The sequence below is a fragment of the Photinus pyralis genome, unplaced genomic scaffold, assembly GCF_008802855.1.
Source record: "Photinus pyralis isolate 1611_PpyrPB1 unplaced genomic scaffold, Ppyr1.3 Ppyr1.4_LG1, whole genome shotgun sequence".
Taxonomy (NCBI): domain Eukaryota; kingdom Metazoa; phylum Arthropoda; class Insecta; order Coleoptera; family Lampyridae; genus Photinus; species Photinus pyralis.
In genome coordinates, this window is record NW_022170249.1 from 70,097,548 (window position 1) to 70,123,984 (window position 26,437).

General features: G+C 36.3%; 1 protein-coding gene across 1 annotated transcript in view; it reads left to right on the plus strand.

The window, feature by feature from the left end:
• Window positions 1-26,437, plus strand: part of LOC116177399 (lutropin-choriogonadotropic hormone receptor-like) — a 229,684-nt gene that overhangs the window by 54,323 nt on the left and 148,924 nt on the right. Inside the window, exon 2 of the mRNA XM_031496372.1 lies at window positions 19,493-19,543. Within this exon, the coding sequence (XP_031352232.1) occupies window positions 19,493-19,543 (51 nt within the window). The remainder of the gene's footprint in view (window positions 1-19,492; window positions 19,544-26,437) is intronic.

Genomic DNA, 26,437 nt, shown 5'->3' on the forward strand with positions numbered 1-26,437 from the left:
GGTTAGTTAACTGGAGTCATTTTATATTAGTTAAGTGTAATACTGAAATTGAGAATACAGAAATCGTTGTCTTTTATTATTATTTTTCTTGCTGACAACCTTGGTTTATAATTATTATTATATCGTATCAGAGAACGAACTGCGATGTTCATCTGTACCAGTTTAAAGAAAATATGGGTACTTTTTCGAAGGCGAGCAATTTGATGAGGACGTGATTAGTTTTGAATGAAGGTACCAAAACATAAATAGTGGAACTGTGGAAGAGTGCGTTTGAAACCTCCGCCCAGAGAGTGTGACCCGCCCTACAAACGCACTTTTAAGGGATTTCCACACTTCGGTTATGGTTAAAGTGACCAAACGTCCCGTTTTGAATGGGACAGTCCCGCATTTGTGTTATATGTCCGTTGTCCCGGGTAACCACCAATGTGTTCCGCTTTGACAAAACATATAGTGGAAGCACTGGAAATACTTGTGACGGGGTAAGAAGTGCAGGGATTAATTTCTCGAAGTCTCTTAACAATCGCCGTTTTATAGGAACAAAGAGAAGTACAAAACATGTGGCAGAAATAAGAAGAGATTGACTTTCAAAGGATTGGTACGACAACAGATGACATCTAACGGAGGAATTTTACAACACATACTAAAGGATGTTAACAAATAAAATGTCCACGTCACCACTTTTATATTTTCTTACAGGATCAAAAAACGTTGGGTTTTAATAGCCAATAAAACTAGCAGACGTCCTGTTCTGGAACAAATGAAAAATGATTACGTTAGGTTGCTGGATGGATTCACATAGTCAAATCCAAATTACATCCTTTGTACTAGTTTTTTAGTTCATTTTGAGATGTCATAATAGTACATTATATATCAAGGTAGAGAAGTCAACTATTATTGCCTGAGCACCAAGATTACATCTCGAGGCGCTTGCGCCGAGGGGTGTAAGGTGCGAAGGCAANCTCTCTCTCTCTCTCTCTCTCTCTCTCTCTCTCTCTCTCTCTCTCTCTCTCTCTCTCTCTCTCTCTCTCTCTCTCTCTCTCTCTCTCTCTCTCTCTCTCTCTCTCTCTCTCTCTCTCTCTCTCTCTCTCTCTCTCTCTCTCTCTCTCTCTCTCTCTCTCTCTCTCTCTCTCTCTCTCTCTCTCTCTCTCTCTCTCTCTCTCTCTCTCTCTCTCTCTCTCTCTCTCTCTCTCTCTCTCTCTCTCTCTCTCTCTCTCTCTCTCTCTCTCTCTCTCTCTCTCTCTCTCTCTCTCTCTCTCTCTCTCTCTCTCTCTCTCTCTCTCTCTCTCTCTCTCTCTCTCTCTCTCTCTCTCTCTCTCTCTCTCTCTCTCTCTCTCTCTCTCTCTCTCTCTCTCTCTCTCTCTCTCTCTCTCTCTCTCTCTCTCTCTCTCTCTCTCTCTCTCTCTCTCTCTCTCTCTCTCTCTCTCTCTCTCTCTCTCTCTCTCTCTCTCTCTCTCTCTCTCTCTCTCTCTCTCTCTCTCTCTCTCTCTCTCTCTCTCTCTCTCTCTCTCTCTCTCTCTCTCTCTCTCTCTCTCTCTCTCTCTCTCTCTCTCTCTCTCTCTCTCTCTCTCTCTCTCTCTCTCTCTCTCTCTCTCTCTCTCTCTCTCTCTCTCTCTCTCTCTCTCTCTCTCTCTCTCTCTCTCTCTCTCTCTCTCTCTCTCTCTCTCTCTCTCTCTCTCTCTCTCTCTCTCTCTCTCTCTCTCTCTCTCTCTCTCTCTCTCTCTCTCTCTCTCTCTCTCTCTCTCTCTCTCTCTCTCTCTCTCTCTCTCTCTCTCTCTCTCTCTCTCTCTCTCTCTCTCTCTCTCTCTCTCTCTCTCTCTCTCTCTCTCTCTCTCTCTCTCTCTCTCTCTCTCTCTCTCTCTCTCTCTCTCTCTCTCTCTCTCTCTCTCTCTCTCTCTCTCTCTCTCTCTCTCTCTCTCTCTCTCTCTCTCTCTCTCTCTCTCTCTCTCTCTCTCTCTCTCTCTCTCTCTCTCTCTCTCTCTCTCTCTCTCTCTCTCTCTCTCTCTCTCTCTCTCTCTCTCTCTCTCTCTCTCTCTCTCTCTCTCTCTCTCTCTCTCTCTCTCTCTCTCTCTCTCTCTCTCTCTCTCTCTCTCTCTCTCTCTCTCTCTCTCTCTCTCTCTCTCTCTCTCTCTCTCTCTCTCTCTCTCTCTCTCTCTCTCTCTCTCTCTCTCTCTCTCTCTCTCTCTCTCTCTCTCTCTCTCTCTCTCTCTCTCTCTCTCTCTCTCTCTCTCTCTCTCTCTCTCTCTCTCTCTCTCTCTCTCTCTCTCTCTCTCCCTCTCTCTCTCTCTCTCTCTCTCTCTCTCTCTCTCTCTCTCTCTCTCTCTCTCTCTCTCTCTCTCTCTCTCTCTCTCTCTCTCTCTCTCTCTCTCTCTGTCTCTCTCTCTGTCTCTCTCTCTCTCTCTCTCTCTCTCTCTCTCTCTCTCTCTCTCTCTCTCTCTCTCTCTCTCTCTCTGCCTCTTTAGGTTAAATGTAGGTTTGGCGGGAATGCTTTTAAAATTAACCAAGAACCAAAAGTAAGCGCAAGTAACCACAACTGCGACCATGGTTCAATGCTTTTGATTTGCAGTTCGTACTATTAATTTCAACAGGCGACATCTAACGGATGAATTTTATAACACATACTAAGGAGGATGTTTCTAAACAAAATTTCTACGTGATCACTATTATATTTTCTTACAAGTAGGTATGCCCAAAAATCCGCCTATGTAATGCCGCTAGTTTTATCCTTGTATCTGTTATGGATGCTAACCAAAAATTAAAGAATAAATTCGAACTTTGGCACTTTTGGACTAATCCCAAAATTTCGGTGGTAAATTTATGTAACATTTGTTTTGAAAATTTTTATGGTGTGTTAATTGTAATATCACCAAATGCGCTCTAAACTGGTAAATAACGATCTACCAAACAGGCACTAAATATGTAGGTATGGTCCAGTATGCGGAGCAGTCAGAAGGGCCGATTTCTGCAAAAGGTGGTGTAAACGATTTTATCATTTTAAATTGCCCATTTGGGTCCAAATAACATGTATTTGAAGAGTGCACACCAATTTTTTCTCGGCACAACTTTTAGCAGCCAGAAAACCTCAAAATGTTCGGACTTTTTTCAGTTTTACGCTTAAAACTCGAAAACGGTCCATATTTTATGAATAACACTTCTTTAGTAAATTAAAGAAAACACAATCCTGCGTCGATCAAAAGGTGAACAAACAAAATCGGTCCAATAGAAAAAAATTTTACAAGCGATCAAAGAAATCCCGTAAGCTCACCGTCAATTCCTGGAGATCCACGGAAATCCCTGAAATCGGATAAAATGCCTTATAAATGCTCAGAAATCCTATCGAAATCTTTTTAAATTCTTCCCCATATCTGCTTTTGACATTCCATTCCAATATTTTACTACCACCGCTTTCATATAGAAAAACCTACGCTTCGTCACGCATCTTCTCACAGGTAAGTATTATAAATTAATAACAAAATTTGCGATTGTTACATTTCAAGTGCTGCGTGGCAATATTGAGTAAAACAATTAGAAGCTAAAGTTTACTTTTGAACGAACCAAAGAAAGCTATTTCAGTGACAAGATGGGTGAATTTTGGCAAGCACAGATTAGGTACCAAGTAAAATATAGTAAGTAATTTGCATTTTTTCATTGAAACATTGGGCATACAATGCAAAATGATTTTGGATAGTGACTAAATATTGTGTATGGAAATTTATCTCCACACATGTAACTGCCGTTAGTTTCAATTAATCATTTTCCAAATCAAAAATTTATACACGACAATTACAATCACCTTATCTATCCAAGTTTAAAATTGGAAACACATGTGTACTGTGTAGTCCATTGCGTCGGCGACGTCGGCATTTTAAACAGGTGTTTCAAAAACCACACTTGCCACTTTATTAGCTTTAATAACAATTGTCGCAGAGTTTACTAATTTTGAATTAATTTGATACGAGTGAACCAAATACCTTCGCAAAATGAAATGTCTTTTGAAATCTAAATATGCAACTCAAGATTATTGTGTATTCATGTTAAATCCGGGTCCTTATTAGAGCCATTTAATTTGTCCAAAAATTCATTTAATATATCAACGTATTCACAAAATTCTTTAGACTTGAAGAATCGAAACGCGGATTTCCATTTTTCGCATATTCAGACCAATCAGACCAGATAATTTTGTCTTGAACTTATTGCCTCGTGCATGAGTGTATTTGTCTCAGCAACCATGACAAATGGAACAATTGAACTTGCGGCTATACCCAGGTTTCGGGCATGCCTTTCTGATCTGTAAAATTCCTACCCTAGGGATGTGGTAAAGCACATTAGAAATGCTGTAGAAAATTCAAATTCATTAGCCCATTGCGTAAAGACGTGGTTTGGGTAAGCGTAACATCTAAACGACGGTTTTAGAGACGTTTTAAATTTCGTGAGCTATTTATCAAACCTAGCTCATTCAATTTTATATGAAAATTAACTAAAAATCCTGTAGCGTGTTAGATAAGGAATTTCGGAAATGAAATTGTTATGGTGGTAACGCAAACACAAACGATGTTTTGGGAATAGAAGTTTTGGTGGTTTTTAAAGACAAATACCTTACAATTTAGAAATAACTTGAAATAATGTAGAAGGTCGAAAATGTCCAAAATCATTAGTAACTTGAACAAAAGACGTGGTTTTGGCAAGCATTACACCCAGTTCTTAGGAACTTTACAAATTTGGGGTTGCTGTTTTCATGGCGCAGCACCCTACAATTTATATGAAAATGAAATACACTCTCTCTTTCCAGTTATTAGATAAGGGGTAAGGCGGACTGACCTTTATGGCTTAAACGTCACAAATGCCGCTGCTTAGTAACATCAGGGCATCAGTTGCAGTGAAAGGGTGGTGTTGGGAGAGCCATTCAAGCAATTTGGATGAGTGTTGTTCATTCCGGCCAGAGACTTGTATTCCGGCTCATTCAATAATTTCCAACAAATTTCAAAAATTGATCCAATTTTAAATTTTTGGTAGTTTTTGAATTCGGATGTCCTACAATGTTCAGGAAGGGGGTAGTGAATTTTATCGTGCCTTTAGGAGCCACAACGCATTAAAAAAAGGTTAACTCAGTTTTTTAGAAAAGTTGGAAAAAAGGGTGTTTATTGATCGCTTTTAACAATTTTTCTATTGTGCCGATTTTGTTTGTTCATTCTTTGATCGACACAGAGTTTTGTTTCCTTTTTTTACTAAAGAACTGTTATTCATAAAATATGGACCGTTTTCGAGTTTTAAGCGAAAAACTGAAAAAAGTCCAAACGTTTTGAGGTTTTTGGCTGCCAAAAGTTGTGCCGGGAAAAATTGGTCTGCACTCTTCAAATCCATGTTATTTGGACCCAAATGGACCATTTAAAATAATAAAATCTTTTCACCACCTTTTTCAGGTCAAAATTATCTGCATACTGGACTAGTATACGATACTGGAAAAACACAGCCAACTTATTACGTAGAAAAAAGAAAGCGCAACGATTTATAACAACGAAAATTGAGTTAAATAGGTATTAAACCCCTAAATGGAAATATATAGAGAATTTCTATTAAATTGTTACTTATTCCTCCAGATGGTACGAATTGAAAGAACACATGAACAAAATTAATTTAGTCGCTACTCGCGCCGTATTGCAGTAGAAAGTGATTTCGTATACGGTGCCTACCTACTTAGAATTGCGAATTTTACATAAGGCCTACCGCAATAAATAATGCATAAGGTGATTCCCAATTAAAATTTTGCGATCAATTCATGACGCGGCTGGGGGTCACATTGAGATTTAAAAGAAATTTCAAAATCCGACGTAATTAACTGCCAATTCATAATTTTCGCTTCTTGTCTTTTACATTCTCCTCACTTTTTAATTATTCTGTTAATTAATCGACTGATTGCGATTTATGGATTAAAAATAATGAGCAGCTAATAAGGGGCATTTCGAATAAGACAATATCAGCGCGCCCCATTTTCACGATTTAGGAAATTTATAACATCACGAAAGATTAGAAGGTTAGTTTTAGCATTATTTAAATACTACAATGGTTTTACGTAGTTGTAGTGCCGTTCGTTTTGAATTTAGTTTTAGTAACGCATGTAACGATGAAAGAAAGTACGCTATTGACTCAGGCTCCCGTAATCTTCAAAATTTACATTCGGGCTATTGCGGCATAATTAAATCCCTCTAAAAGCTTTGTTTCCTGAGTACGTCATTCACATTCAATTTTCGATGTGGTAAATTTTATCATCTTTCACAGTTATCACTTTTCCCACAATTACATCTTCCAACGCAAAGAGGGTGTAGCGATAAGATAATTGTATATTAACCCAGAAAATTTCCCGCACCGGCTCCGAAAATATAAAAGCTAATCAACTCAACTTTTGTTTTACATGTGAATGAAGCCGTGCAAATTCAAATTCTACCTTTATACAGAAAATAATTATACTTGCACGGAGACGACCCTTGTTTAATAACTTCGATGATGTTATTTCAATTTCCCCAAAGTTTGAATTTCATTATCGCTTACTCCAGTGCATTTTTTAATTTGTTATAGAACTAATCGTTATGTCATACTTTATACAACAATTGGTTCATACCATGTTTTGCAAATTTTATTATTTTTTACAAAAGAAAATGAAAGAGCTATTTTCGAGGTAATTCTGCCTACTCCAAACAAGGAAAACAACAAAGAACCCTACATAATTGGCAAACTCTCCGCTCAGTATCGCATTGCCCTTCCATTTCCATTTAAATTCTCCACTGAAGTTTTAATATTTTGCCGATGAGCAAACCAGTGAACACTGCAGTTATTTCCAAAAGCGCTAATCTTTTTTTATCAACTGCTAAACTCTAAAGAATGCTTGCAGAAACTCTATTTAATTGACCTTTCCAAGTTTCGTATCTCATGTGCTGTGTTTCGTATACAATAGAACATGAAAAGGGCTACAGCAATTAGCTTCAGGCGTTTTGTATATGATGCGTATAACAAGTAATTTCTTTCATACATTTTCCGAATAAACTGCTCGTGAGTGATATGGCAAATATTCATTATTTTGCTCGGGTTTGAACACTACGTCTTTCCTTCCGTGGTATACTGCCAAATTTCTTCTATTCTGAGTAGTCATTGCGATACGTTTGCTTTAACTAAAAGCATCATTGGTTCAAATTTCAAAGAAATATGTCCATAAATAAGAAACTCGGTATTGCGCATGCGTACATCTGATTTGTGCTATATGCGCTATTTGCCTTTACTAGAAGTATCTGTAGTTAAAATTTCAAGAAAATAATTATATTAATAAATAAGAAAGTTGAAGACAACGATCCACGATCCACGAGGCAAAGCTACTTCTTTTACTGGACTACTAAAAGAGTGTCGTTTGGCCGAAGAAATTTGGGTTGATTATGTGATGTACACAGGCCAGTCCCGAGAGACTGCGCAACTCAAGATTTAAATTCAAAACTTTTCCTCCCGAACTAACTGAACCCCATGGCACGTGATCGTCTAGACAAAACTACCTAACTTGAATAACCGAATATAGGACCATTTACTACGTTGTGTTTTTAAGAGTCGCTACAAAATATGTGCTGCTCGGAGTGAGGATCAAGTAAGGAATATAAATAAAACAAGTACATGCTTTAAAAACGGAGATTTAATCCAAGTAATTAGCATTGTCAGATTAAATTTAGAAAATGGTAGTTCACCGAGTACAAATATAAAAATAGGCTGGGAAAAAAAGAACTGACCAAGAAAAAACCCAGCCAACAAATTAATATTGAACTTTATAGCAAGATTAGTTATCTGTAATGGCATGAATGCATGTTGTCAAGTACAGCAATACAATGTCGAATCCCAGGCTCCACTGGAATTCCTAAAGAATAAATATTACACACACATAACAAAACCAATCATTAAAACATTACAATAAATTCATATAATAGGTTTGGATATTGGATGGCCAGTCCAAATCCCACACTGAGTAGTCTTTAGTTGCTCTGGTCATGACCTTTCAACATTGTATGAAATCGCTAGGAGTTGGCCTCTCAGAAGAGCCTTTCACATAGGAAGGATATAGTTGTTTAACACAACCATAAGGTCACAACGAGAACACGCCACACGCTTTTAGCGAATCCCTGCGCAAGTGAGGCCAGGCTTAGCCGGCAGCCCCATGTACGACTAGCGGGACCCCAACTCTTTCATTCATACATCTCTAGGGCCAGTCCAACCCACTAGTCTTAAAATGCCGGGTTATAAATTACCGAACTCCAGGCTCTCTACCATGAGTACTGACAATAACCGATCAAAAGACAAATCATGACATAACATAAATAACAGAGTAACCAACGGCAAAGTCGCACACATACCAAATTAGAAACAAAATATACACAATTTATGTAGGCGTTGACAGTCGACATATTTGCACTGGCACAACAAAAAGTGACACAAAACCAATATTCGGTCACTACATGACAGGGATCAACTAAACGAATTGATTAGCAATATCGGCAAGATGGCTCTTTTCAAAGACACAACAAAAAAACAGTACATAAAAGATATATATCTCTGCGTATGTCAGTTCTGAACTTTAGCCAGCCTCTGCTACGTCAAATCGAGATATATTATCGGTATCAAATATAGCACAGTACATATTCGAGACAAGTCACCCCGCCAAATATTAATAATCATAATCACCCGGTTCAAATAAATAGTAGGAGCATAATTTTATGTACTATCACATTACAACAATACAAAGGAACATGTCGTGGCAAACATTGGTATCAAGTAATTAATTCACAATTCCAAGTGCAATATGTAACAATCAACCACCTAACGTACGTCACTCGCCCCCAGATGAGGCACCCTGTAAATACACAGTAACATAATCAAGTAAGCAAAAGCGAAATGTGCTGCAATAAATTCAATTATAAATTAAAATGTAGTTCTGCATACTTGTATTGGGTATCACCCATAAGGGAACATACAGCATCTAAATATAAACAAAAATACGTAAATCGGTCAGTAATTACCCAGTAGGCCCAGTATAATTAAAACTGCAATTTGTATCTGGAATGTGTTATAATTAAATGGCAATGATCAATGCTGTACGAGAATAAAGTTAAATTGGCAAATAATCGAACACGTACATATCATTATTAGAGGGATGCAATAGACGTAGAGATAAATAAAACGAGTACATCACCTTTGTAATTGTCGAAGCTGCACTCACTATTCGCAACGTAAAGATTTACTTCTGGTCTCAACAAAAGCACACATACTTCTGTCTAAATTTCCCCTTTGTAGGCAAATCCTAGACGAAAAAAATGTTAATATCGAACGTGCCCCGAGACGGGTCGATACGGATCATTAAGTTTCCTCGCATAGCTCGCATAGCGTAATATTTGACACTCTTATTGTAAATTATGGCCCATTTCAATGTAGAGCAGAGAAGAAAAAAACACGTGTTCCACGAAAACGAAACAAAGCGCAATCTTGACCTTTTTCGTCGCGCCAGGCTCGGATTCGGGAATATTTAAATCGAATTTTAGCGGGCTAATTCGGTTCCATTACAATATGCATAAGGATAACGCAACTCGTACTATAAAAAACGCGATTAGTGTTAATATTGTAAATTTTTCGGACACACTAAAGAAGGATATAGATAGCGATTCCAGGACAATGACCTTGGGAACCCCAGGGTCATGACCTTGCGAAATCACATGGTTATTACCTTGGGAAACCCTACGGTCATGACCTTGGGGAAATCCAATGGATTGAGCCTTGGACCAGAATTCAGGGCCCAAGGTTCAAGGCCATGATCTTGATCCGGAATCCAATACCGGAACCTTGGGACAGGACGACCTTGGACCGAACTCCAAGAAATCTCGTGGCCAGGGGAAACCTGTCATGACCTTTTGACGTCACAAAAAGTGATAGGGCGAGGTGCCTCCCTTGTACTAATTTTTTTCTGTTAATTTGTTTGGTCTCTACTGGTTTTCATAGTTTCCGTCAGAATTGCATAAGCAAACATTTTTCTAACATATACATTGGATAATTTGGACTATGAGAACGCAAGTATTGATTTGTCGGCAAAAGCGCTAATTTTTAGTGAGTCGTCCTAAGAGAAAGTTGTTCTTCTCGTTTTCCAATTTTGAAAGTATAGAGAGCACACATATTTTGTGAATGTCTGCAGCGGTCAATGACTTTCCGAAGCGGGGGCCTTCTCCTCCAATTCGTAACTTATCACATAAGACTTATAAATACTCTGCCAATTAAACACAGTTTTATTATGGTTTCAGATTCAATACCCATTGTTTGTAACTTGTGTAACGAGCAAGGGTTTATCCTTGCAACATATTTATTCATACAGACTTATAAAAGGGTCTTGCCTTGCTATAAGGCATAAGCCGATAAGAAGTTTGTTATTGAAATGGCAGCAGAATCACCCCCTAAATGTTATTTCAGTGGAAAATCTATGGTAGAGTCCGAGTTAATTTATATCCCTTTCAATAGCTCGTTTTAAAATATAGCGTCTGAATTTAGATTCCATGTTCGACATAAATTACTTATTCAAAAGCGGTGTTCGCCATCTATTCTTTCTGTCGATACGATTCAATAACTGCTTTTCTCTATTATTTTTCAAAATGGTATGGATATTCATACCATTATTGTCTACATCAATTTTTAGGTTGGTATTAATGCTGCTGTTAGTGTAATTAACGCAGGACCAATTTCCCTATAATATTTTAAGGTCCAAAGTTAATCAGTTTCGTATTACATGACTAGAATTGATGATCTTATTTGGATTTTATTGGTTACGTGCTAATTAATATACGCTCCAATTTATAGCTTAGACAGCTTGAGTTGTATCAAATGATGACTATAAAACGGATTGTGGAAAGTACACTTGAAAAACTTTATTGTAGAAGATATATGCAAAGAATTATATGGTAATCGATATACGAGTAAGTACTTTTCTACACACCGAGAATTTATATTGGGTAACTAACTTTACTCAAAACCTTCATCATAAAATTCTAAGTAATCTTAATGATTAAAGTGTGCCCTATTGATTCGACCGAAAGGTGGTCAACGAGCACTAAAGTTAAGAACATGTGTCAAATTATCACAAACTTGTTCCTAACTTTAGTATCTGTCGATAACGTTTCAATCAAAACAAATGCAGCATTTCAAGATCAATGAAGATTGAATGGTTTTGAGTAAAGTTACCAATTTTGAGTTTCATCACCATAGATCAAGAATTTATGTAAGTAGTTTTCAAACAAGTATCTGCAATCCTTTGATGTCTGCAAACCAAAACAGTCATTTTATTCTTATTTGTACCGCAAGTAACACCTTTGAACCTTTAGGACCTAATCTACATTAAGATTGCAATTTACACCACAACTTCAGTCCTCAAGTACCTATTGTGAAACACCAATAGGTATAAACGCCTAAAGAGTATCTAAAAAACGCCTACCCTACGGGGTCATTGGATGCAATACGCTTGTTACATGTGTTTGAACGAAATCGGTCCAAGCGTTTGACAGTTATCGTGTTCACGGACAGACGGACAACATCGACTCCCCTAAAAAGCTTGGATCGCTTTGCTCTGCCACTTAATAAACTTTTTTTAAAACTTTCCGAATAGAATTTTAATCAACACACAAAATGGCAAAACGTTGTGTATATTTACAAACTTCAGCAGCGCCACCTTCAATAAAACACGAAAATGCATTCCAATTCAATCTGGGAGATTTTGTATTTGCATGCTAATGTATTCAGCACTCAGCAGTTACCTGCAAATTACATTTTTCTTTGGGAATCACACTTAATGAACATAATATTTTCATTTTAACGTAATAATTACATATATACAGGGTTATTTTATAAGCAACCTTCAGTATGAAATTACATACGCCGAACCCGCGTTCAAAATTCATAATATGCCTAGTGAAAGTAATAAAACCTCCCATCGCGAAAGACATAAACTCCTTCAACGAGGAAAAGAATCTCTTGCAATAACTTTAAACTCGAATGAAATATAAAATTTCACCCTTACTCTGGCCCTTTTTATATGAATAGGAGATCACGAAATTATTCAGTTGTTTATTTATTGGTTTTTCTCGAAATACGACTCCTTGAATTCTGTTAAATTACAAAGCCCAAAAAAATACCACCTCATAGTCTGCCATGTTTTTTATACGGAAATACTATATGCTGTTAAAATTTATTTAACTTAACATAACCGTTGAGTGCTTAATAATTAAAAATTAATGAGAATTTCAGTTTCACTTTTAGTGTTATGTTGATTATTTAAATTAAATTTGTAATCGATACGCGATATTAATAACAGAACTTAAAACATTGTGATACGTTCAACTGTCTAATACAAACTTAAGTAAGTAAATTCAGCTTGGACACTAAATTTAACAAGAACGTGGTTCAGCCTTTCAATGCTAACTAACTTAAAAACTGCCGCTCTCTGCTCATTCTCTTGTATCTTTATTTCCTACATTCTACTGCGCGATAAATGAAATATTTATTTTAAAGAAACAAGACACACTCTACAGTCTACATGTAATCAGCGACCGCGACTGGTGAGGTGAGTTTGCTCGAGAACAACCAGGAGATATAAGTAAGCGACCTGAACATTGGACACTGTAACCACCAAGGACGAACTGACCGAATGCCATTCGTAGAATTAGGATAAGTATCGAACGTGACCAAGGAGCAGCGGAAACGGTGGTAAAGTCTGGCGATTTGATAGTGGATCGTGGCTCTTGTAGAACTAGGCTTTTCTAGGAACTGATTCGATGACATAGATAAACTGCAAAGGAAAGAATTATAGCAAGAGGTATTATAATTGCGGAAAATAAGTGCACGAAATTGACGAGGGGAGGGATACGGGCTTAAATACTTTAAAATGACTGTAAACACCGCGGTGTAGCACTCGACATAGCCGTTCAGGTGGGGATTGGCACATCCGAATAAAAGGGGGGAATAATTTTGAACGCGATAAACAGAGGTACCAGACAGATCTTTGAGCGCGGAAAGGCGCCGACATTAATTGACGTTACGATGGCAGCTGAAGCAGTACAAGACAAAGTCACAAACTCGGAGCTCTTGGAGAAAGTTATCAGCGTCAGTCTGACGGGCGATAATATAATCTTAATGTCCTGTACGTGACCAAAATAGCCATTTTGTAGGTGGTTTTTGTGAAATTGAAAAAGTGGAGATGGAATAGGGAGGACATTGATTTTCAGTTGTCACCATTGTAATTTACGTCAAAAAACATACTAGCTCCCTAATTTAATCGACCTTACATCTCTTATAATAACGAAGTTAGCAATGGTGCCGGTTTAATTTTGAAGGCGCTGTATTCAGAACTCATAGGGAACACATCACAAACCATTACGTCCCATCTACTCAAATAAGTAAGTTCGCTAATTTAAAAATTCATTACAATTTCAGCAATTTATGCGATTGCAATTTTCACAAAAGTGTTATATAAGGTTACCTATGGGTTCATTTCCATATTTCAATTAGAAAAAAAAATACATCAAATCTACTTATCCCCTTTTCCGATCGTTTATATATCCAGTAATTTGATTTTTGTGTTTGTGGGATAGCCATAGGCTTTTTATTTGTTTGAGCTAATTGCTTTGTTGGATATTTTTTTACTGCTCCTCATTGTACTCAATTCCAGACTTTGTAATAATCTGTCTTTGTTCCTGAATGAAATTACTTGTATTGAAAATATTTTCATTTCCTCTTCTGATACCTATACGCTCCCCTACATGTTTACTAAATTTGATTTCGAACACCCGTAGATTACTCGCAGCATCGCTCAATTTGATTCAAAAGTAATTTACGCATTTTGTCTTTACGTTTCGAACGGTATTAGTTTGGAAAATTAAGTTCTAGCGTGATAGTGCCAAATAGCCTCCACCTTTTCGTAACACTAGTGTCTTGAATGTACTACATTGCAATATACGAGACGTATGTATAACGCAATATTTCAAAGTTTTTAGACAAAATTGACAATTTGGGAACAGATAAACGTCGCCAATTTTGATGTAAAATTTTATACGCCCGGAAGACAATCGTTATATCACAGTAAAACTGCGGACCAATAAGAAGTTTCTATTCGATTGCACTTATCAAAATCAATCTAGTTCATAACTTATTTTTCCGACGTCACAAGGTACCAAAGCTGAATGAGCAGCTGGATTGCTATATATAAGATTTCTCGAAATTTGGTTACACTTCGTTGCGCTTCTGGCCATCTACATTTTTGTGACATTGAAAAGTTCTTTACGCCCGCCTTCCCTCTAATGATTCTATCGTACCGCCACGTCATCAGTCCTGTAGTTCAAAACCAACAGCCATTATGGTTTTGAAAAGGCGGTAACTTGCTTTGCTTTTTGCTTTCGAAGAACATGCCGAGTTTTTCAAATTATTAATTATATTTTGTAGCGATAGGAAACGGGATTTAGCGGCTAGTCAGGGAAGAGTTAGGTCTCCCAGTAAAACAATCTTGAGCGAACGCAAACCCGTATAGGAAACCAAAAATAAAACAAAGATGAATTAGGACAGCTGTTCCTGTAAAATCTTGTTTCAAGAGAACCAATACAGTAACGGAATTAGCTTTGGAACATAATCGATAAATGCAATAAAAAATCTTTAACAAATAATAAATATGGACAATAGGTCCACAAGCGGAATACCCGCTACAATAAATACATGCAACGATACAACAATGGCATAAAGATACACAAAAAATGTAAGCTTAAATTAGTGTTAAAATGACCAACGCATATACGGTCATTAACGACCAAGGCACATTTTACATAAAGGATAGCAACACCGTCATTAACAACCAAGCCAAATTGTACATAAATAATGTTACCACATTTATGTTTCTGAAAAGGGAGACTCGAAAGCCAACTTGAAGTAGGTAATATTGCGGTCCGGGATGCTGGATGGTGATCCACCAACTGCCCAATTTGACGGTCTCTTAATAGATCAAGCTACTAGATTGTCTAATACGCACATGTTAACGATGACTGTTTCGGTGCAGATAATATATCCGGGAAAGTCTTCAATTGCAAAAAAGTAGACGTTTTTAGGGATGCGAAAAATTAATATGTAATTAAAATTGGGAGTATCATCACTTTAGACAACAAGCTTCATCAGTTGTGTGTAGGTACACAGATTCAAAATCCCGATAATTTAAGAAAACGTTAAATACATCAAAATACGAATAAGACCTATTTTGGACGATTAAATTTTGAATGCTCCACATTCGATATGAACGTTATTAATGAAATTTGTGTAACTAAAACCACTCGGCTTACGCCTCGTGGTTTCAACATTTACCCGCGTCTCAATATAATGTTCACATCGAACTTGTACCATTAATGACTATAAAGCTTTCTAAATACCCTTACATCCGATTAGAGAACCTACCTTACAATTACAGCTCGCAAAGCGTTATGCAGGATTTTCCAGTTTGAGACATTAAATACTCTTATAGACTATTAAAAGCTCCTAAAGACTCTTAAGGACTATCAGTAGCTCTTAAAGGCTAGATGGCCGCCGATATCATTGAAGACTTTGGAGAGACGCTCTTTAGTTTCTTAAATACGTTTAAGACTCCTTTAAAGGATTAATAGAAGCTTTTAAGCTTGCAGATATAAAATTATATTGCTGTAACGAATGCAGGGAACTAAATAATGGGTTTTCGTACGTATTACAAAGATTATTTTTTGACGTTTCTCGAAACCAATAGAAATGTAACGTTTTTAGCACACATGAGACTTATGGGGTGTGTCTAAGGTTTCTACTAAAATTCAGCTCTGTCGGAATTTATGTTATTTGAATGTCTATTTTGACCGGGATATAAGTGACAAAGATTCGTCTTTTTTTTTATATCTTCGAAATTAAATGCACAACTTTGCCTCCATTTAACCAACACTCGCATGTTACCAAGCAACGGTAATGCATCGAATTGCTAACACCCTGTATATCAATTTCCTTCAGAAAGAGACAAAATTCGCCTATTGTTGTTTTAGAAATGCTAAAGTTTTGGGTTCTGTTTAGGATTTCTGAAATATACTTTTTGGGATTGCTTTTACATTTGCGAAATATTTCCTGTTTTAAACTGTATCGCCGCCTATAATATAATTTTCCCAAACTCTCTCTACTAAGACAATTTTTTGCGTTCCTCCTATATACTTGCGCATCACATTTTAGTTATAGAAACATCTGAGTATTCCCATCATTCTTGTTTACTTAAAAACATGATCTACCCGCATTAAGAAAACGCAATTGTACAACCCTAACGTAACCTGGTCTAACAATAAAGGCACTAAAACCAAAAGTACCCAAAAAATAATCCTCGCAATGTGAGTTACCTAGACTAGAGCATTTACTTAGGTACACAAACAGAACAACTGTTACAGTATTAAATGAAATTCAAATGAGTTCCAGAAAACGCAAACTATTTTTGTTTCCGTTTCATTACACATTCACAAACGAGATACAAAGATGTCACTTACAGCTGTTGGTATCTAATGCTCTCCGTAGCAGCCTGCGTTTGGCATCAATCGATAAAGGAAGATATTAACTAATCAAATAACACATAATCGAAAGTTGAACTACGTTTTACTCCAACGGTATTTTTAAAGCATTTATATCAGCTTAACAACAAGTTTTATAATGAAGTAGGTAGCGAAAGAAAATAAAACTCGTTAAACTTTTAAGGTCGTTAATTGAAACGATTGCCGTAATTAAATTTCAGATTCAATTTCTGTTAAACTCAAAAAAGTATCCATTTGCATATATTAGCAGGCGTGTTCAATTTTTAGAAAAAGTAGATTGAAAAACTGAAACTCTGTATTTAAAACCATATTTTGTGTCTTAATACGTAGTTGTGAAGTAAAGTATTTCTTGTTTTATATCAAGCGATGTTTATTGTGATCCCGTTATGCCATTTATACATTTTCTGCGTGATATTTATTAAAAAAATGAATATGAATAATGACTATACGGGGTAAAAACTGCTAAGGTGCTTTAAGTAAGACACATCTGGTTGGTCGATTCTTTGTAATAAAATTTAGTGACATCTGGTCGTTTGCGATGAATCTTATCCGACGAAATTTAATTATTGCACGCGTTCTAATCGCTGTTAAGGAATAAGTTATTTCGAAGAATTGCGCGTTAGTTTGGCGTTAAAAAAAAAGAGATTATTTGGTGGTAGATGTGGTGTTTTGTTAAATACTGGAGACAACAAGAAAACAAGGCTGCCAGTTCAGTGACGGTAAAGAACGTGTAAATTTGTCTACAGTAAATTACGGATAGTTGAATCAGCCCTATTTGTTTTGTTGAATAAAGTGTGCATAAGAAGTTAAGCACTCTTAATAAAACATAAAGCGAAGTAGTAAAAGTTTGTGGAAAGTTTTTGAAAACGGTTTGTCCGAATACGGAAAAAGTTCTATCAAGTTGAAAAAGGAAGCAGTGGGACCATTCTACCGTCCACGCAGCCACCGAAAATTCGTTCATTTTGCTCATCAAGCCAGCTGTTTTTCATCTAATTATGTGTTATAAAGTAAAGTGAAATTCAGAAGCTGTGGGTTTAGTGCGCCTGAATATCGCAAACCTTGTACAACCAGATTATTTGGATTAAAAGCAAAATACTGTAAACAATTGTAAGATTTATTATTTTATTTGTCGACCACTTGCGTGCGGAGTATTACTTATCACCCAATAAATAAGCTTCCTTAAGCTCTTTTTTTCTTTCAGGGATTTTGTTTTAATTGTTTCATGTGTTTCGGAATAAACGTTTGTTATTGTCAACATTGAGATCTTTCACTGTGGCAGGAGCCGGGCGTCTACTAGGAAAATAATTAATATTTTCTAAATTTGAAGGTTGTTTTGTTTTGAGCTAGCTGGACAGGAGTTTTATTGGTGGCGTAGTGACGGCAAGCTATTGCACACAGCAATATCTTACACCCGGAATAAATCATTCAAGAACGAAATGGCAGTAAATACAGTAAATAAATAATAATAATAATAATAATAATAATAATAATAAAGAACAAAGAAACACCATAAATACAAGTAACGCAACTTGCACTACAAAGACAGGTCCACCCAATAAAGTTACACGTCCTAGCACAGTTAAAAAAACACAAAACTCCTTCTTCACATAAACACACCACGTTATCACAACCCACTCGTATACAACCCAAACGCAAAGCCAAAGAAACACTTACACATAAACTCTATTTAATAAAAGTACAGGAATTATTATAATGATATTTTTGTTTTGTTTTCTTCTTTCCTGATAGCGTTGACTATTGTGGCCATTAATAGCTATGTTGGTAAGTAGGAATTACATACTATCCGTAGATTTCCAATGCGAGTGTGTGAATATATATATATATATTTTTTTTTTCTTTAGAACCCTACATAACTTCACCAGACACAGACACAGACACTAATCGTTACTTGATTTTAATCCGTGCGATTAGTTAACCAGGCTAGACCTGAGTTCTCACAAGATACACCGACCATAATAATAATGTCCTTATTAGCACGAACATAAAATAACTACAGTAAAAAAAAAGAAAGAAACTAAACATCATAATTAAATATCAAATGCACATGCTAAAGGCGCAGTTCACAGGGAGCAATTACTTGCTACGCTGTGCTCTTCCTTGTCGATGTTTATTTTCTGATACGAGCATAGTCGAAAACTAAAAGCTTTTCTTCTGTTGCATTCTTTCATATTACTTGATAATTTTACAGCAATTAAATTCCCAACGGAAATTTCCCACCTGTCCAGAATGGCCCTGATCCCCCTCGCTATCTAAATTACCAAGTTTGGCTAAGTTCCCATTATGAATTTCAACATTAATCTCTACCTTCCTATTAATTTATCAACTTTAAAATTTCCCGACCAAGTCTCATAAGTCGTAACTCATCTTTACGTCCACACGCACCTGAATGAATATCACGTACCGTCGAAGTAATTCGTACATATCATAAAGTTTTGAGTTAGCCCTTTCAGAACCGCTACCACAATATTCCGAAGATGCACTCGAAAGGAGAGTGCACAAAATCCAATTAACATTCCACATTGGGAAATTAGTCTTGCCTAGTAAGTGTCGGAAATACGAAAATGTTTGTCAAAATAAATGGTATTATGCTTCATCTTGGCAGCGATTGTATGGAGGCAATTTACGAAAGCTCGCCGTAGTTTTTATTTACGTTATTGGACTTTCTTTTTTTCATATACAACAATGCCGCAAATCTTGTGGACTAATTTTGTTTTCTGTAAATTATGAATTGGCGAAGTTATATTCGCGTCTTTTAAACGCTTTATGAGGCTGGCATTTGCGGGAGTTGTTAAACCATTTCGTTCTTAAAAGTACAAAAAGTATTTAAGTTTTAATAGTCCTTTCTTTGATTCTAGGGTGCTCTACAACTGTTTTCATAATGGCAGCTCCAAAAAAGATTTAACTAGGTAAGTTTTGATGACGCACATTTATATGCATCTGCGGCACCATTATTATGACAACATCGTTTCAATATTGCCATAACGTTACGTTGTGAACTGTGTGGAGTATTGGAAAAATAGACGCCTCCTTCATAAAGAATATATGTAAATATAAGACTGATGCTTTTACAAAGATGCAGCGTGCATTTTCGAAATGTTTACAATTTAAATTCGCAACAGTTATAATCGTAGTCAAATACGTTGCAGTTTGTCGTTTCCTTCGAGTCTCGTTAGTTTCTATTCCTAAAGATAAATGCTCTGACAAATGCATTCATATTTACTCACTGCTAGTAAGTATTTCTCAGATTTTATCTTGGGAAAATATTGGAACAAATATTCTGCTCTTTTACATATACAATATTATGAATAAAGTATGTCATCTCAGGATGCAGACGAGGAGGTAGAGTATTGTTCGCAACCTCTTGTTATTTCCCTATTGAATGTCAATACATATTCATTCTTATTTTTTATCACAAGGTGCGACGTACTAAAAGGAAACCTAGTTTCTGTAGGACGTTATTAAGAGAGGGGCCAATCGTTTCAACCGCACAACATAATTGGAGAGTATTGAAACACATTTACTTTAATATTGTTTTTCATTATGAGTTCTTGATCTTCAGGTACTTTTTTTTAAATCATGCATTTGGTACTAAAACTCTATGACTGTTAAAATGGTGAAGTTAATTTTTAATCAGCCATTACTTATTGAAAGCTAGAAAGTGGCTGAAAACCGAAAAATTGTACCTTTGAGATCTACAGAGCTGAAAACAAGGTTTAAGAGACTAGCACGGTAATTGAGAGTACTTGAAAACACTTAACTGTTCACAGACGACGTAAACTTCAAAAAGTCGCCGTATGCAAACAGGGTTGAAAACCCTCCTCCATGAACTTAACGGATCACCCTTCGTAACGGAAAGTCCTAGAGCCGTTTATAAGCAAGCTTTATCATGAACCAACTTCCACTTTTCATTTTTGAAAATGCAAATGTTCGTCGGACTTTAATAAAACACGTGTTTTATTACTTAAACAAAATGTTACCAATTATTTTCTTATCTAAACCCATTTACTTTAAACACCATTGTCCCTTTCACACGAAAATAAAACTTAATAAATAATTTCTAATAATTCTATATAAACAGAAAACCTGCAGCGTTATCGTTGTACAATGTATTAAATATAAAAGTTAAAACATAAGTTCTGTCTGGTAAGATGTTTTGTAAAAACGCGTAAAAGGCGTAAAAGCGGCAAATTAATTGACCTTTTAGTTTTACCTTTACTAACAACGCCACTGCAAGATAACGAATGTAGGTGTTTGGAGTTCAGGCGATGGCGGTGGAAATAGCGACGGCGGCGACGATATGGAACCTGGAAGTGGTTTCAAATAGAAAAAAAGTAGAAATAAAAGGGGTTATTTCCAGGTTGATTGTAAAAGCGTATGTCACTGTTGCACAAGAATTTGACGGACAGTTTCGCCAAATAAAGAAGTTCGAGAAGCCAAAGTGGTTGTCCAGTTTTATTAAACTGTTTTTAATTTAAAATTTTATACTCGATCTGTCATTATAATTATTTGTTAACCTCATCAAACAAGTTATTGGATTATTAAAATTATGTGATACACAAATGTGAGTTTTAAAAGCTGTCAGCTCTGTGTTAAGTGTTTGGTTCGTCGTTTATCGCGTTCCCATTGTCCAGACGAGATAGGTAATTAGGATATTCTTTACCTGAACTGTGAGTAATTATTTTCCTTGAGATCCATTGTTTTGTCGATTTGTCCGTTTTGCAAACGGGGTGTGCTGTCCAAAAATGTACACCTTCTATGTTTCTCCTCTAGGTAATCGGATTGAAGAGATATTTTACTTCCGGTATTCACTTTAATATGCGAAGTATCAATTTTTTCATTGATCGTTTCTGTCCCCATCAACTTGGGATATCAACAGATCTTTAATGCAGTGGTTTCCCGTTGCCTTCGGCATCCTATGCCATTGACATTAGTTGTTCCGCCAAGAATCCGTTGGCACATTTTTTAAAAAACATAAAGGCATCATAAACAACATTTTTCGTCGACCTCTCGATAACAACATAAATTACACCTAACGTTACAGGTGTAAAAATGAAGCTCATTAATGGTTAGAAACCATTATACGTTAGCAACCATTAATCGTTAGCAACCACTTAAAGGTCCCATTCACATGCGGATATGTACGGCGGACATGTACGCGGGACAGATCCGTATCCATTCGTATGTGTGTATCCGCTTGTTCGGCGTACATATCTTGCTCGCCATCTGTCGATCAGGACGACGAGCACGGACAGCGAGCCCGACAAATCCGCACGTGTGTAGTCGTTTCACGGATTTGTTTGCCGGACATAGAATCACAAAATAGAAACTTCTTGAAAATATGTTTGGAAATTTAAGAAATCAAAATGGAAATGCGACTAATCCTACTCCAATTAAACAGTAATTTAAAAAAATATGTTGTTTTTACTTTTGAATATAATGTAGGCGCAAATTGTGCTACAGATTTGAATTATCTTTTGGGTAACTTTACAAGCAAAATTGCGGAATAACACCTAACCAAAGAAAGACCAATGTCCACTAATGGTGAAACTGTTAGTCAAATACAATCCGATCAGTTACCTTTTGGTGATATTTTAAAAGTGAAATTTGAAGACTACGGTGATATTAACATTCCAGAACAAAATGCGCATTTTTGGGGAACAGTTTAAATACTGGTAAAGATGATAGTGCTTACTCCACCAACCAAGCACACCTAACTACTGATGAAATAATTTTATGCCATTTCCGAGCATATTCTGCCAAGGCTTATTTGAAAGTTTGAGGTATAATTTTCCCGATAAGCTGTGGGGAGATTGCACAACTGAATTGTAGGTCCTCAAAATTCCTTCAAGTTGCTAAGTACTGCATCGTGGCAATTAATCGCTCTCTACTGGTAACTGCCTCATATGGGTATCATTCCATCATTCCTCTCAATAACTGGGCGAACATATTTTAATTAAGTTTCAAATGTCTCATTGTCCATGCGCAAAAAATTGTGCAAATCATGAGGCGTTTCCAAATCTCTAAGTAAAGTCATATGAGAGTACTTTTTTGATTCAAGAACCACTGTTTTGACCACATCTCTTCTGTTTCCTATCTTCACATAAAACTATATATCCTGCAATTATTGTCAGTTTCTTCTTATGATCCATAGCAATTACTACAGCACTCAAAACCACACAACCCAGGGGCTAGCACTACAGAACTGAAATAGTGAGGGAACGCCGCCTGCTCGTCTATTGAGATTTGTCCGTGATCTGTGTACAGCCCTCGTATCCGCCTGTGTGTAGCTCAAGGCGGATCTGTCCGCCGTATAGATCCGCCGTACATATCCGGATGTGAATGGGACCCTTTATATATAACCATTATGCATTAGCAACCATTAATCGTTAGCAACAACTTATACATAACAACTATTTTATTAAAGGGAATGACATTTATATAACAATTCACTTTCGGCATCAGCTGAGAACTTCCATCCACCTAACCATTTTAATCTCGCTTTTAATGTAGTGAGGTCAGTAGCCAGTATGGTCGCCAACGATCTCAGCAAAGCATATCCTGATGTGTAGCTTCTCGGATAAGGTATTGTTAAGGTATTCAGTTACTTATTTATCTTCAACATTGAGTACGTCGACCACAGGGATGAACATTTCCATATCTTTCACTGTTAATACACGTACCTACTTTAGTACAGTTGCAAAAGAATTAATTACATTCTAATTTCACATACCTTTTCAAGGTAAAATGTTAACATGAGATTTTCGAAAATATCTCCTTTCAAATTCATTGTATTCCATCAATTGCCGAACTGATCGAAACCGTTCCAATAAGTTTCTTTTGATTTGAGCGGATATACTGTTAAAATCGCCTCCGCATCAGAGCAAGCAACATAATCTTTCACTGAGATTACGAGGACTGACGGTACAGCATTAACAACACATTACTATAGCAACGACAATAGCTGTAATTTAGTGAAAAATCGTCGGAGCTTATAATTCCGTTTGTAATTTCTTATATTTTAAAATTACCTACCCCAGTGAAGTCGACGAAAAAACGTTGTATGCAATTCATGTATAAATCGGCGATTATTGGTTCGTTCGAATTTAGTCCCACTCGCTGCGCTCGTGGACTAAACATCTCACTCACCAATAAAACGCCTCATTTATACACTCATTGCATAAATAACTATTGGCACTTGATGAGAGTTGATTCATTATTCCGGGGGTCATTCGGCTCCATTTTTGTCGCCTTTTACGACAGGTAGAGAGTACCATATCCCAATTCTTTCCCCGGAATATATTTATTGTTCAATACAAAAAGGTTTTCCAATTACAGAGTAACAACAAATTAAGATGTAGAGTACACAATGATATTAAGAAGATGAAGGAGAAAAGTAAGAGAAATGTAATTTAAAACATTTTGTACACCTTTTCGAATGTTTTCCCAGTAAGTGTTTTCAAATTTATGAGCCCCTTAATTCGCGCTTAAATGTAATGAGAATATCGTATCAAATTTTAATTTAGAAAGCTTTAACGATTTATTTTAGGCGCCTGATAATGACCTACCTACCCTTTTTAAATAATAAAGTATCGAGGAGGTTTAGTCTTTTTTACAATTCGGTGTTTAATCAATTTAAATTAAATTAACCCATTTAACCCAATCTTTGTCTTTAAGAATAAAAGTAAAAGTTTGCCACGCAACCGCAATATCTGTCAGAAAGGCTACCAAGTAACGAATGGAAATTCACCCTGAAATTACCATACATTGGGAGCATTGTTATAGGTAAAGTTTTAGGCTTTAGTACCCACTTTTGTCTACCTAAGTATATAATTATATATTTCTTGCACTTTGTTCCTCTAATAAACGGAATGGAACCTAGCGCAAACAACTTTTGGATGCCGCAAGTTACTAAAATAGCATTTGGTGTATTACGTTGTATGAAGCCTACGTGATGCCATAAAAGTACTTTTGTATAAATTTACAAACCCCAATAAGAACGTAGGTAATGGTTGCCGACCATAAAATTTAACATTCCATTTTCATCTTTATCTCTTTTAAGAAGTATTACCATTGCAAAAGCTGTAAAACGGCGACACTATTTGTATAGAAGTTTAACTAATTAAGGAATTCACTTAAATTTACAACGGTATTGTTCCAACGTAAGTCAAATGTAACTGCACACGCTGTGGATTTATCGTTTTTCTTATTCCATTTATAAATTTTAAAGAGCGAACCAAGTAAAATGCACCTAATTTGTAACAAAAATTATTTAAAAGTTTCAAAGTGATAAATCATACCTAATTTGATTTGCTTGAGAAAATGAAACGATTGGCTTAGTTAAGTTCGTTAAACATTTTGTGAAATATAACTGGGGAAGTTGGCGGGCTAACACTTGAGCAATTAAAACTTTTTATCGTGCACTAAGCACACAAATTGATTTAGGTCTACTCTAAATCACTTTTCGAATCTGATTCGTTTGTAATGATCCCTTAAATTACGCGTGTATTTTTTGCCATTTTTTAAAATTAGTTTTAAGCTGTCAAGCATTTAGGCTGTAGAACGGTTCTATACCAGTAAATTTGACATTAAGTCTTAACGATGACGGCGGCGATTTAATGTTAGGACATGTACTGGTGATCGTAAAGGACTGCAGCTAGTTTGAATTTGGCGCTTAAAATTTTAGTGTTTTTTTACTTAAGGCGTTGGTGGTCGTGGTTTTCCCCTAATACATAAATCACTGTTACTATAATCCATTGGCGTCGGTTTTTTACGTATGTTTTTATTTTCTTATTTCTATATCACGAACCTTGTATTTTAAAACAAACAGTTCGTTTCAGAACTTCTGCAAGTGCAACATTTTACAAAGGCACGTACATAAGAGGAAACACTTTATAAGGATTATGTGTGTTCGCACACCAACTCACTACATATAAGAAAATTGTATTTGATTGTTTATTTCGGTAAATTGCGACCCTTAAGAATCTTCTTTACCTAAGCGAAACTTTTTTACATTATAGTGTATAGATGATTATAGCTGCAAGAGATAAGACGATATTCTTGCTTTGTCAACTCCTGTCTTGGTCCTTAGTTAGTTCCCACCGACACTGTGCAGCGGCGCCACTTGTTACACTCAAATTGTTGATTTATAGCCCGCCAAGGTATTTTGTATTTTGTAGATAAAGGTCTAAATTTATAAAATAGTTCTTAAAAAAAATTGTTTTTTGAAAAACAACTAGAGTTTTTATGGCGGGCGCTCTTATGGAAATTTACATTGGGTGCAGTGGGTACAGAAGACTCTTAACGTTTGCATCATAAAAAAAGCAGACGATGTAAATTACCTGCATTTGATAGTATTTATGGATTTAGTGGTATGATTCAGGTAACGTAGGTATCGATTTTTATCTTGATTGGATATCTAAAATAGACCCTTTATCTGATCACAATGTTCCCAATCTGTCTACCCAAATTAAGTTTTCGATGTGCAAATACCACTTTGTTTATTTACCATGTAATGCATAGCATGTATTTATGTAGGTAAAATAAAAAAGGGAATTTTTATACGAGTTAATAACCTAATCTCCGTATTAAATTTTGTATTTATATTGGTGAACAATCTAGCAGGTTCATACAAGACTGCAAACAGAGCTCAAGTCGTATTTCTTCCCTTTGCGCGTCTGAAGAGAGCTGAGGGTGGGTGGTTCAACTGAATATCGAACAAGTTTTTACAAGTAACAGTTACTAACCTTAAAATATTATCTGCCTACATTGATAACTAAAGCCAAGCTGATGTTCTTTACGGT